General features: G+C 46.2%; 1 protein-coding gene across 6 annotated transcripts in view; it reads left to right on the forward strand.

Moving 5' to 3' along the window:
• Positions 1–13,865, forward strand: part of LOC128344558 (cholesterol transporter ABCA5-like) — a 121,634-nt gene that overhangs the window by 46,855 nt on the left and 60,914 nt on the right. For all 6 annotated transcript variants that reach the window (XM_053294906.1, XM_053294907.1, XM_053294910.1 and 3 more), the window contains 6 exons: positions 2,329–2,448; positions 10,517–10,655; positions 10,812–10,902; positions 11,227–11,366; positions 12,782–12,901; positions 13,621–13,822. In XM_053294906.1, coding sequence (XP_053150881.1) covers positions 2,329–2,448; positions 10,517–10,655; positions 10,812–10,902; positions 11,227–11,366; positions 12,782–12,901; positions 13,621–13,822 — 812 coding nt within the window. The remainder of the gene's footprint in view (positions 1–2,328; positions 2,449–10,516; positions 10,656–10,811; positions 10,903–11,226; positions 11,367–12,781; positions 12,902–13,620; positions 13,823–13,865) is intronic.

Genomic DNA, 13,865 nt, shown 5'->3' on the forward strand with positions numbered 1-13,865 from the left:
CAAATTCTGAATCGGGCGGCAGGGTATCTCCCAGTCCCTGCCGCCCTCTTTAATGCCCCCGCTCGGCTGGCGGCCGCCCCATTCAAGCCTTCAAGACCCCTGCCAGGCCGGCCCTTCCCTTCCCTTCCCTTCCCTTCCCTTCGCAAGGGGGACGAGCGGCAGAACTCCCTGCCTTCCCCCTTGCCGGCTGCGCTGCAAATGGCTTCTAAGAAGCCTTTTTCGCGCATGCGCGCAAAAGGCTTCTTAGAAGCCATTTGCAGCGCAGCCGGCAAGGGGGAAGGCAGGGAGTTCTGCCACTCGTCCCCCTTGCGATGGGAAGGGAAGGGCCGGGCCGGCAGGGGTCTTGAAGGCTTGAATGGGGCGGCCGCCAGCCGAGCGGGGCCATTAAAGAGGGCGGCAGGGACTGGGAGATACCCTGCCGCCCGATTCAGAATTTGAACGGAGGGAACGCCGAGAGGGGGAATGAAGCGGGCGGCAGGGAGGCATGCCGCCCGCTTACTCACATAAATACGGCGCCATTCTTGGGAGGGTGAGTAAAGCCCCCCCCGCCGTTATTTGGAACCCCCCACCCCAGTGCCGGACCGCAGCTCCGCGGTTCCGTGCACATCCCTACACCCATTTTGCAACAGAACATGGTATTGACATTACTACCTTATCTGCTAGAGATGTATGCTCTTATCTGTTGTATTTGAAGCAGTCTGTACTAAAACCTAGCTCTTTTGAAGGTGTACCCTATGGTCATCATCGCCCTTGCTCCAAGTTATTTATTTATTTATTTATTTATTTATTTATTAAATTTATACCCTGCACAAACTTGCGTCTCTGGGCAGCTAACAACAACAAGTTCCCCACATTCCTGGTTCACAGACCCAGTGGTCAAGAGATTCCTGAAGGGTTTGCAAGTATACCCTGACAACCCAATCACTGCTCCCTCTTGGGATCTTCCACTGATATTTCCCCAATTAATGAAGAGTCTAATTGGGCCTCTGGCATCAGTAGATCACATTGGCCGGACGGCCTGTTTTTGGCAGACACAATTACTTTTTGTGACATATGGAGAACCCCTCAAGGGAACTCAAATCTCAATCCAGAGTCTCTCTTGTTGGGTGGTGGAAGCCATCACCTTATGCTATGCTTTGGCCAAGTGGCCACTCCCTCCAAGGATCAAAGCCCACTTGACCTGAGTAGTAGCCTTATTGGCAGTCTTTGAAAAAGGGGTGCCACTAGACATCATTTGCAAGGCAGCAACCTGGGCAACCCCAACTTCTTTCATGATGCACTTCTGCTCTGGACACTCAAGCTCATCATGACATGGCATTTGGCAGGGCAGTACTCTCAGTTGCTGTTTTCATGATCTTCTCACTTACCTCCTGGCAAGCCAGCTTGTGATGCACCCAGGACTGTGGAGCACAGAGACCACGTCAATTGTGGGTTCTTCTATGGCCAGCTGTTCCTTCACATGCCCACCCAGCTTCCATGCTGAAATGTTTTCCAACACAGCACACTCTCAGACTGAGGGAAAGGCATGAGGGTTTGTCATTATACTTGGAATGAGGGAGGGGCACCAGTCAAAATGCCGCAGAGAGGGAAAAGGCTTCAGAAGGTTCCTGACATGGTCTCTGTGCAAGCACAAAGTCCCGGAGTATGAAGGCACAGATGACCACTAGAAGAACCCCAGTTACAGGTAAGCAACCTGTTGATTTGTGTAGTCAGAGATGGCCCAAGTTATTGTGGTGCCTGAGACAAGATGCCAAATGCTGTCTTGCCCCCTGCCCCTGGTGGAGGCCAGCCACCTTTCAAAGGCAACCCTTGAAAACTTTGAAAGTGCGTGGGGAACAGGGAGAAGGAGGAGATCACTAGCAGCCCCCTCTCCCGCTGCCCTGCAAACCTATGTTTCTTGAAGCTCTGCAAAGAGTATGAGGAGAGGTGCTCCTTGGAGAGTTTGCAAGGGTCAGATCAGCCACAAACAGCTGCTCCAATGCCAATGGTGGGGCCATGGGGGGCATCCTGTCTCCCTTGTGGTGCCTCAATAATCTGCTGTTTGAGGCAACTGCCTCACCTTGTCTCATGAAAGGGCCACCCCTGTCTGTAGTGTGATTCCAAGAACCTGGCGTTAAAGTTCTAGAAAACAGGAAATGGGAAAATAGTGCATTATGAATCAGTGACATCCCCTTTAAACAGCTCTCATCTCAGATCCTTGAAATATAGCTTTTGTAAGCCATCCTCAGCCCTGAGGTTAGGGTATGATAAAAATTGAAACCAATTTAGCAGTGTGAAGTATTTCTTGCTTAATTACCATTCAATGCTGTTTATACTTGATTTTATAAGGTCCAGAAAGTTTTACTAGATTTGGATATGCAGCCCATTAAAGATAACCAGGCCAAAAAATTAAGCGGAGGACAGAAAAGGAAGTTGTCAATTGGGCTTGCGGTGCTTGGAGATCCAAAGGTAAACAACACAAGGATAGAAGCAGAATCGTTGTTTGGTACAGTAAAAATCTGTTTTTTGTTTTTGTGTATAACATGACAATTGTTTCTCTGTGCTGCTTATAAGTTAGTGTTGAGATCTGTAGAAGTAATTACCTTGCATGTTTTATTATTCTAGCTGTTAAGGTGAAAATAGCCAAATGTGGTGGCTGTCAGAATTAAAGAGTACTGTGTTTCTTTTGAATTCTGACAACATATGTGGTGATGCATTTCTGTCTCTCAGTACCAAATATGCCAAAAATTGGGCAGGTTATTAAAGCAGATTAAAGTGGGAACTGTGGGTTTTGGTGTAGTGCTCTGGGGCCAGATGCTGTCCTTCAGGAGCAATATTGCAGATGTTCCAGTGTCCCGTGCTAACTGAGCAAAGTTAGCTAACTGAGCACCTTTTTAAAATGGGGAGAGCAACTGGCCATATCCAGCCCCAGCACAGCATCCCTCCAGTGGCCATTGCTGGTATCTAACATACGCTTCTTTTTTAGATTGTGAGCCCTTTGGGCACAGGGAGCCATCTATCTATATTTCTTTCTTTCTTTCTTTCTTTCTTTCTTTCTTTCTTTCTTTCTTTCTTTCTTTCTTTCTGTAAACTGCTTTGGGAATTTTTTGTTGAAAAGCAGTATATAAATATTTGTCGTTGTTGGGTTGTATAGTGATGTTGTATTTTTCTTTTGATTATAGTATATTGTTTTATATGTGAGCTGCCCAGTATATCCATTTATACGTCTGCTCAGCCTCCCGTCTCCCATGAAACAATTGTTGAGTAGGGGCAGGGATGAGAGTGGGGGTATTCCACAACCCGGGCAATCCACTGCAGGGAGTGGACGGACAAACCAACCTCCCCATGCCTTATTCTCAGCCTGGAATCTGCTTTCCATATAGTTTTGTGTGGCAGGTTGAGGGAGCGGGGCAGGTTTTTGGCAAGTTTTTGGTGATATACAACCAGTCAGTTCAGCTGGCCTCCGACCTGAGTGGTATAGTGTGTGCCAAAATATTTATGAACATTTTTCTTCATACAGGGAGAAACCCCCTGAGTAGTCTGTGGGTAGTCTTCTTTTACTCTCCAGCTCACAGGCATAGGATCATCACATTTGGTATTAGAATGAATATGATAACGATAATGTGAAAGATGCCCAACTTTGCACTGATAAGAATCTCATTAGTAAATAATGCTTGTTATTTGTTAAAATGTATAATAGGAGTTCTTCTAAGTGGTGTCTGTCCATCACACAGATGGGCTTTGTCCTGGCGTGAAGAATATCTGGTGGGACTCACAAGCTTTTCTTTTCTGTCTCTCCTGATAGGTAGCTAGGCTCCTCCATCCTCACACCTAGGTCACGTACTCAGCACCCTCCTCCTAAGTTCTTTTTCAGCCACCGAAGAAGAAGCATCTTGGTGGAATTCCTTGCAGGCTTTTCTGTAGATATATATTTAGGTTCTGTTTATTTGGTTTTTATTCTCTCCTATCTCACTATTCTACTTCTCTTTTTCATGTTTTGCACTTTTTCTTTATTTTGTGTTTAGTCTCCTTCCCTGAGGGAATTTTTCCCCTCTACCAGTGAATGGCTAGCAAAGTGTCCCAGTGCCGAGCTTCTATCCCCTCAACAGACGGACATAATCTTTGCCTGATTTGTTGGGAGAAACTCATTTGACTTTGTCCTGCGTGCACTGCCAAAGTTTCTCTAAACAAGCACACAGGAACAGGGCCTCAAGGTTACATCTTCATTTGTGGCCTGTCAGCCCAGGTCGCAATGGAACAGGCAAAAATCACTAAGCCTTTGGTCCCTACTACTGCGACTTTGACTTCTGAGGTGGCTGTTCCCTGCCTGGAGGGCCTGGGACTCCTTTGCTGACTCCCTCTGCCTCCGTGGTTATGCCCATGTCAACTGCGCTGTCATAAAACAGAGGGCTGCCTGGCCTGTCTGTGGCTGTACCTTTGAGTTCCGGTATTGGGCAACAGCAGTTACAGCCCACTGAGCTGGATTCCTCTGCTCAGCCACACAAGTGGCACAAGAAAAAGAGGTCCAAGGAATCAGCTGATTCAGCTCCGAAGCTGAAGAGGAAGAAGTCTCCATCAGCGAAGAGGCGGGCACTGAAGACATGGGAGCCAGCCTTATCTGTGCACGCACAGATGCTGTGCTTGGAGCCAAAGCTGCAGCAGCCACCCACGACTTCTGCAAAAGCTGCAGCTAAAACAAAGCACTGAGTGCCTCTCCAACAGGGCTCCCAACTGACAATGGGCAATCCCTTGGGACCGAGTGTGCCCTTCCAGAACTGCCTAAGTCAGCAATCTTTTGCAGGGTAAACTAGCCCTTCCCTGGCTGATGCAGGCAACAAGCCCCGGCCATCCTTTGGGGATAGAGGGACTCTCAGTGACAGGTCAACTTTCCATGACAGGATGGGGCTAGATTATGAGTCAGAAGAAGAACCCAGGCGGTTGGACGACTCCAGGGAAGGGGACTGCTCCCCAGAGAGCAGGGTTGAAATTGGAAATGAATCCCCTCATTATATATACACACACACACACACCCCAATCAAGTATTACCCTAGCTACAACTTTGATGACTATGAGGAAGACTTCTCTGATCCTGGTGACTTTGAAGAGGGAGGCTATGCGAGCGACTGCAATTACCATGCCAACAGTTACCGCCCAAGTTACTATGACAGGCTTCATAGGAAATATGAGGCTGCACATTGGGTGCGTTTATAGGAGATACAGCTCTCGCTCTCTCTGCCGGCCACACTCCGGCTCTTTACACCACCCAAGAAGGGGATCTCCCCCACCTACGCGTGAGTGCTACCATGCCCAGGAAAGTGCTGGATATATTGAATCACGCAGATGGCACGCCTCCTCACAATATCAACCCTCTTGCTGCTTGCCTCAAGCTGCAAGGGCCCCTGTTCCTCTTGAACCAGTGAGTGGTTCTGCTTTGCCAGCTGCTGCTCCTTCTCCAAGAAGGAAAGAAAAATCTAGACCGGATGCTCTGCCTCCTCAGATCCCACCCTTTGCACTCCCACCTATTGAAATTGTACCTCCGGTACCACCAGAGAAGATCTTACAGTCCTCAGGCTCAGCCTCGGACTCGGAAGGGGAGCCTGATCTTTCCTCCTCCTTGGATGCTGCTGGAGGGTCCAGGCTTCGTGATAAGGCAATACCTCCCTCCCCATCGGAAGACCTGAGATCCTTCTCACTGCATGTATCTAAGATGGCAATGTCTTTGGGAATCCAATTACAAGAGGAAACTAAGCCCTCTTCTAATCCGTTTGTCAATGTTATAGATGGGGATTCACAGAGATGTGTAGCGCTTTCAATGAATCAGGCCCTTCTGAACATCACTCAAAGTTTTTGGGTCAAGCCATCTTCAGTCTCCTCCACTTTAAGGAAGGTTGAGAAACTTTATAGAGTCAAAGCAGAGGATACCCCGTTTCTCCATAAGCACCCAATCCTGAATTCAGTTGTAGTGGAGGCAGCACAATCAAGGTCTAAGAACAAGATGCTATCTACTCCCCATGGACAGAGAGGGCCAGAGGCTAGATTCCATGGGTAAATGCTTATATTCAAGTTCTATCCTCCAGATCAAAATGTCTAACTATCAAGCTTGCATGACTAGGTACAGTCACCTGTTATGGGAAAAGATCTCTCAGAATCTGGAGACTCTCCTCACTATGCAAACAGAGGTGATCCTCCCCTTGCAGCGCAAGGGGATTAGGCTGAGTAAGCAACTCCTGCATACTTCTCTACACTCTACAGCCTGCACAGCTTGGTTTCTGGCAGGAACTATCTCGCTTCGGCAAAATGCATGGCTCCGTTCTTCAGGCTTGAATCTGGAAGCTCGTACGCGCATTGAGGATCTGCCTTCTGATGGCCAGGCCTTGTTCGGAACACAAATGGACGAGACCATGGAATGGGTTCAAAAGATGAGGAAGATGGCTAAGTCCATGGGTTTCCCCTCATCATCATCGAGTTCCAGGTTCAATAGACTCTTTCGGGCTCCAGAGTCCTTTCTCTCGCACTCATTGGGACCTCAACACTACAACCAGCCTTTTCGGCAATCCAAGTTCTCACAGTTCAACTCTCAGTACAAGAAGCGACAGTTCTCCTCCACCAAGCCTAGTCAGCAAAAGTCCAAATCCACCACTTTCCAAAGGAGAGCATGACTATCCCGGAGATGGTTCCCGTTTAAGGCCTTACCTGGAACACTGGGAACGTATTACATCAGACAGTTGGGTCCTCACCACCATCATCCGTCTTGGTTATGCGATAGAGTTCCAAGAATGACCACAGGACTCAGTACGGAGGGTCACGTCTTTAAATGCTGTGCTCCAGGTGGAAATCAAGACCCTCCTTCAGAAAGGGGCCATAGAACCTGTGTCCCCTCACATTGTGGACGGTCTGTTCTCCATATACTTTACCATTCCGAAACAAGACGGGAGCCTGCAACCCATATTAGAGCTCCATATCCTCAGTTCCTATATGCAATACAGGCACTTCCATATGCTTACCATCTCAGAAATTACTGTATGACCCTCCTGACAAAGGGGGTGTAGTTTGTGTTCATAGACTTAGAAGACATGTATTAACACATTTCAATACATCTGCAACACAGAAAGTATCTTTGGTTCCAGGTGGGCACAAATGCGTTCCAATTCTGCACCATGCCATTCAGACTATCGTCACCGCCAAGAATTTTCGGCAGGTGGTGGTGGTGGGACACTTACAGGAGAAAGGGATCCAAGTTTTTCCATATGTGGATAACTGGCTGCTGACAGCAAGGTCCCCAGCTGTTCTTCAAAGGAATTTTTGAGTGACTATCACACTCTTGGGCAACTTGGGTCTAAGCATCAACTACAAAAAATCTCTATTGATCCCTACACGCAGAATAAAGTTCCTGGGAGTGATCTTCAACTCTGTTGCGGGGACTGTGAGCCTTCCGGAAGATCTGGTTCAACTGATCAAAGGTTTTGCTGGTCAAATCAGCAGCAGCACTATCCACACAGCACTAAAAGTCCAACGTATGCTCGGCCTTATGGCCTCCACTACCACAATTCTGCCTACAGCCAGGTTGCATATGCACCCCTTGCTACACTGGTTTCTGGATGTTTTTCACCCAATGAGGCATCACAACTCCAAAGTCTTGCACTTGCCGCCTTGGGTGCGTCTCGCCCTCAGAAGATGGACTATGCAACAAGATCTGCTAAAATCCGCCCTGTTCAAAAGGACAGGCCTGGAAGTGCGAACAACAATGGATGCCTCAGAAGAAGGCTGGGGGAGCTCATCTCGGTTTGGGCTCAGGGTATTTGAGGGACCGCCTGCTCCCAAGGGTTGCTGCCCGCTTGACAAGGACATCTGAGGGGGCCCTGCTCCGGGTGCCGACAATGAGAGAGGCCGGCTGTCGTGCACTCGGGACAGGGCCTTCTCTGTTGCTGCCCCCAGACTCTGGAATGCTCTCCCAGTGGCCATTCGTTCCTCGGACTCCATCATGGCTTTTAGAAAGCTTGTAAAGACTTGTCTTTTTACCCAGGCTTTTACATAATCGTTTTTACTGCTGCTTCTGGGTGTTTTTATTTGTTGTACTGTTTTATGCCTGTTTTTATATGTTTTTATACTCTTAGCATGTTGTTTTTATTGTGTTTTTATTGTATGTTTTTAACTTTTGTAAACCGCCTTGGGGCTATATTTTAACGAAAGGCGGTATAAAAATGCAAAAATAAATAAATAAATAAATAAATAAATAAATCTCAAAGATCTCCATCTAAATGGACATTGGTCCAAGGAAGAGGCTGAACACCATCTAAATTACTTAGAGCTTTTGGCGGTGTTCAAAGCACTGAGAAGCTTTCTCTCAGAGGTCAGGGACCGACATGTCCAGATTGTCACAGACAATACTACAACCAAAGCATATATAAACCGTCAAGGTGGAACGGGGTCCAGAACCCTCTTAACTCTGACACTAAAGCTCTGGGATTGAGCCCTTCTTCATTGCATTCACTTATCAGCCGTCCATATCAAGGGTCTTGACAGATTGAGCAGGATGCAGACGTTGTCTCACAAATGGGAACTGGACAGAAGGGTTGTGCAACAGGTTTTTGGGAAGTGGGGAATGCTGGAAGTGGACCTCTTTGCGAGTGAGCACAATTACCAATGTCCAATATACTTCTCCAGAGCAGGTGTGGGGAGCAACTAGAAAGGCAGTGCATTCACAACAACATGGACAGGAACTTTGTTTTACCTGCTCCCTCCAGTTCCGCTTCTCCTAAAGATTCTCCAGAAGCTGGAGGATGAGAGGTCGGACTCCATCCTTGTAACCCCTTGATGGCCCCGGTGCCCTTGGTTCCCGTGTCTTCTCCACATGTCTAACAGCCACTTCATCAAACTTCCTCTCCTTTCTGCACTGCTGTCTCAACAGCGCAGGAAGGTACTCCATCCAAACATGCAGAAGCTGCACTTAATGGGGTGGCGAATCCATCCGTCTGGTCTACAGAATTGAATGAGGTCTTTTCAGCATCCAGAAACCCTCCGCTGTGTCTTCCTATACAGCAAAGTGGAAGCGTTTTTCTGAATATGTTAGATCTACCAGTGACATTGACCCTGCCGTAGTCCCAACAGAGACCATCCTGTCGTATTTGCTCCGTCTCAAAAAACCAGGACTTTCAATGTCAGGGTTCACCTGGTCTGGGTTCACCTGGTCAGGGTTCACCTGGCTGCAATATCTTCTTTCTGACAGGCACCTCTTTCAACATCTTCATTGTTTACTTTGAAAGAGGTCAAGCAGTTTTTGAAGGGCTTGGTGTACCTACACCCAGACAGGCCTGCTATAGCCCCTTCAAGGGACATACCAAGTGTCCTCTCCGCCCTCATAGGCAAACCTTTCGAGCCCATGGCAACATGTGACCTTTGTCTGTTAACTCTCAAGACTGTATTTCTGGTTGTGATTACGTCAGCCAGGAGGGTGGGGCAGTTACGTGCCTTGCGTTGTAATCCACCTTACCTTCTGTTCCAAAAGGAGAAAGTTGTTCTAAGGGTTGATGTTTCATTCCTCCCTAAGATAGTCTCGACCTTTCGTTTTAAGTAAGATAGTCTCCGTAAGATAGTCTCAACAAGCTATTTCCTTACCGGTTTTCTTCTCTAACCCTTCTTCTGAATCAGAGCGAAGGTGGCATGCCCTAGATGTTAGACGAGCATTGGGCTTCTATGTTCACCACACAGTGCCCCTTAGGTCCACCACGGCACTGTTCGTAAATTATGGTATGCCACATAAGGGCCAGAGAGCTTCTGTTCAGTCTATTTCAGCCTGGATTGTACAGACCATCAGATTGGCCTACCAAGTAGTGGGTTTACCAGAGCACTGGCCACTTGGACAGCCTTTGACAGGGGATTTTCTTTGGACTCCATCTGCCAGTCTGCAACGTGGTCCTCATCTGTAACTTTTATAAGGCGCTATGCTCTGGACGTTCGAGCCTGTAATGACGTGGCTTTGGGGAAATCAGTTTTGCAGGCTCTGTTTCAATAAGGTGTTCACTCATTGTTCTGCTGTTGGTGTTATCTTCAATAAAGCATTCTTCTGTTCAATGAAGATAGCCCCTTTTGCTCCTTTGTGGGTCACATACTGTCTGTTGATTTTTCCTGGTCTCTGCTTCCCTCCTCTGCCATCCAGGAGCTTGAGATCACCCATCTGTGTGATGGTCAGAGACCACTTGGAAGAACTTCTGGTTGCTTACCTGTAACTGGAGTTCTTCTGGTGGTCATCTGTCCAGTCTCACACCGCCCACCCTTCCCCGCTGCAGAGCCTCATGGTGGCGGACTCCAGAACTGAGGAGAAGGGTGCGGAACACGTGACCTAGGGGTGAGGGAGGAGGAGTCTAGCTACCGCAGGAGAGACAGAAAAGAAAAGCTTGTGAGTCCCCCCCCCCCCAGGTTGTTCTTCACGTGAGCACAAAGCCCATCTGTGTGATTGGACAGATGACCATCAGAAGAACTCCAGTTACAGGTAAGCAACCTGAAGTTTTATCTATTGTTTTTCCTGGCCAATACTTAGGTATTGCTTTTAGATGAACCAACTGCTGGCATGGATCCATGCTCACGACATACAGTATGGAACCTTCTGAAAAATGGAAAGGCCAATCGAGTGACGGTGTTCAGTACCCATTTCATGGATGAGGCCGACATTGTAGCTGGTAAATTCTATTTCAGGGCCTATGTATTTAGGATATTAATGTTTAATATATCATAGTGAGGATAAGGCAGTTTGGTAATACAAACCATTGTGTTGTTTTCTTAGTTTTTGCCATACCAACTGTTATGACTAAAGGTCCTTCTGCTCTTGTTTCTAGATCGGAAAGCTGTGATTTCCCAAGGGATGTTGAAATGTGTTGGATCCTCTCTCTTCCTTAAAACAAAATGGGGAATTGGCTACCGGTTGAGGTATAAGTGCTTTTTGGGTTTTTTTGCAATAGGTTGCAGACCATTTCAGTGTGTGTTATAATGGTCAGAATCCCAACAGAAAGTTAGGCACTCCTAAATACACCAAAGTCAATGTATTATAGCCAACATCTATTTCTTCTCTGTTTCACAAGTTAATAATATTGATTTAATATTTATAAATGTTGCTATTTAGGTTAAGAAAATATAATTAAATTTAAATTGGCTGACAATATGTTGTTGTTTCTAAAAATGATAACGATACCTGCCTTTTAAGCAATGATATTTATACATTTGCGTGCATGTTTGTTTTCTTCTCTTTCTTAGTATGCATATAGACAGATACTGTAATACAGAAGGTACAGCATGTTTGATCAGACAACATATCCCTGAAGCCAGTCTGTTAAAACAAAATGAAGAGCAACTTGTGTATGCCTTGCCTTTTAAAGACATGGACAAGTTTTCAGGTATAACTCCTTTCTCAATTAAGCACCAGTGAAAAGTGAAGAGGTGGGTGGAGGCAGGCAGGAGCAACTCTCCCAAGAGGTGAAGTGGTGCAATGGTCTCAGGTGGTGCCTGTGCCCTCGTATACCCCTGCTAACTTGGCAAAACCCCTACTAACTTGGCAAAGAGGCACCTTTTAATGTGGTGATTCTCTTTATTTAGCAGGTGGAGAGTAACTGGCCCTATCCACCCCCAGCACAGTATCTCCAGTGACTGTTGCTGGTATCTATCTTCCATTTCTTTTTAGATTGTGAGCCCTTTGGGGGACAGGGATCCATCTTATTTGTTTATTATTACACTGTGTAAACTGCCCTGAGCCATTTTTGGAAGGGCGGTATAGAAATCGAATAAATAATTAATAATAATAATAATAATAATAATAATAATATCCCACCCCCAGCCCCACAAATGTTGTTTCCCTTGGCACTCTGCCACAGCTGCTCCCCAAAACATTGCTGACTTTCTTTCTCTCCCCTTTTGGTCTGGCCATGCTCCCTGACTTTGCTGCTAATATTGGGGTGCGTTTGTGGTGGCAGCTGTGAGGATAAGTATTTAGTAGAGGAGAGACTCCTCCTCTTCCATCCCTTCCACAAAGAGGCTTGTGCACTTTGCTCAGTTTTGGAAGGAAAGTGCTTTGCTCAAGGCGAAGAGGCTGGATGGAGAGCAAGCCAACCATGGCGGCAGCTGTGTGCTAAGAGCTCCTTCTTGCAGCCACTGCTGCCTCTCCAGAACTTGTCCTACTTTGAACCAGGCTGCTTTCCTTTCCTGACAGCTGCAAGATGAAGAAGGGCCTTGGGGACCAGGGAACCGGGGCTGGCGCTACTAGTGACATTAGCAATGACTTCAGGGTCATGGCCAATTGCAAGGGGTGTGGCAAGTGTTGACTTGGATGACCCAGGGGCTTCAGCTGTCACTGGATGGGGCAATCAATGAAACCCAGGGAAGACAAAATTGAAAGGGTCTTCAAGATGGGTGACTTGAATTAGGCTTCAGTATGTAACCTCAGTCCTATTATGCAAAAGAGAGAGGTCAGAGTTGTGAAAGAGGGAAGCAAACCCCAAACTGCCCCCCCCCCCGAACATCTCACTTATTTACGTGAGTAATCTTCTTTCCCTTCTTTGGAAGAAAGATTTTTTTTTTTAAGGAAAGTGTTGAGAGGACTTTTCCCTCCCCACCCCACCCACCAAAAAACAAACCACCCTCAAACTACCCCAGCTTTGTCACTGTCTTGATAGAAGGAAAGCAGTTCCCTCTTTTTTATATGGTATTGGATTTGCTAAAGTTATATAAGGTTATAAACACAGTCATCAAATGGGTGTGAGAGAGCAAACTTTGTTGGTGCTAAAAGTAGCTTAATGTCTTCCTCTTCTTCTTCTAGCATTATTTTCAGATCTAGACATCCATTCTCATTTGGGGGTTATTTCTTATGGTGTTTCTATGACGACCTTGGAGGATGTGTTCCTCAAGCTTGAAGTTGAAGCTGAAATTGACCGAGCTGGTGAGAAGTAACTAGAGTACCTTCTGTTGTGTTTTTCCTCATGATATACTAATCATGACCAAGTAACTGAAATACATTTTGGATTAACAAAATACCATTTCTGTTATGGAAATACTAAACACTGCACAATTCCACATCATTTTCATTATGGAACAGGAGACCACATTCTCCTGGTCTTTTGGTCCTCAGACTTGCTCTCCTGAAGAGGCTAATTTTTTGAATTTTCTCTCCCTTTAGTTAAAAATGCCATTTTTCTCTTTCCCCTGGGTACTTTCCAAAGTAAACCCTATAACAGGGTTACCTAAGTGATCTCCTTAAACCCTTCAGATCTCCTAAGTGTGCTTCCATACTTCTTGTGTTGTGACACTGCAGTCCCTGTGCTGACAGCAAGGTGCTGTTCACATTTCCGATGCCTTATTTCGGATTTTATCTTTGCGTTATAGTGCTACAAGGTTGCAAGTCCTTTGCAGAAAAAATGGCTGTATTTTCCCATTGTGGGAGTTTGAGATTCTGGGGATCATTTTCAATATGATCCTGCCAAGCCGAAGCGTTTTACCCTGTTGCAGCATGTGATCTGAAAATCATTCTGGATAATATTGATAGCTGATGTTACCAAAAGAATGAATATTTCAGAAAATACTGTGGCATACTTCTTTTAGTGTGTTACTTACAGTTGCAGTAAATGCTTTATACCTAACCAGTTTCCCCCTCTCTCTTAGATTTTAGTGTATTTGATCCACAGCAATCTGAGGAGGAATTGGATGCAAAATCTATTGATGAGTTAGAGCAAAGCCTACTAATGCTATCTGAGACAAAATCGTGTGCACTAAGCAATAAGTCTCTTTGGAAAAAACAGGTCTCTACTATGGCAAAAGTTCATTTTCTTAGCTTAAAACGTGAAATTAAATCAATAACAGCAGTGTAAGTATCTCAGCTTTGTGTTTCTTTGAACAAGGTATTCCAA

Source organism: Hemicordylus capensis, chromosome 2 (genome assembly GCF_027244095.1).
Source record: "Hemicordylus capensis ecotype Gifberg chromosome 2, rHemCap1.1.pri, whole genome shotgun sequence".
In the NCBI taxonomy this organism is placed as follows: domain Eukaryota; kingdom Metazoa; phylum Chordata; class Lepidosauria; order Squamata; family Cordylidae; genus Hemicordylus; species Hemicordylus capensis.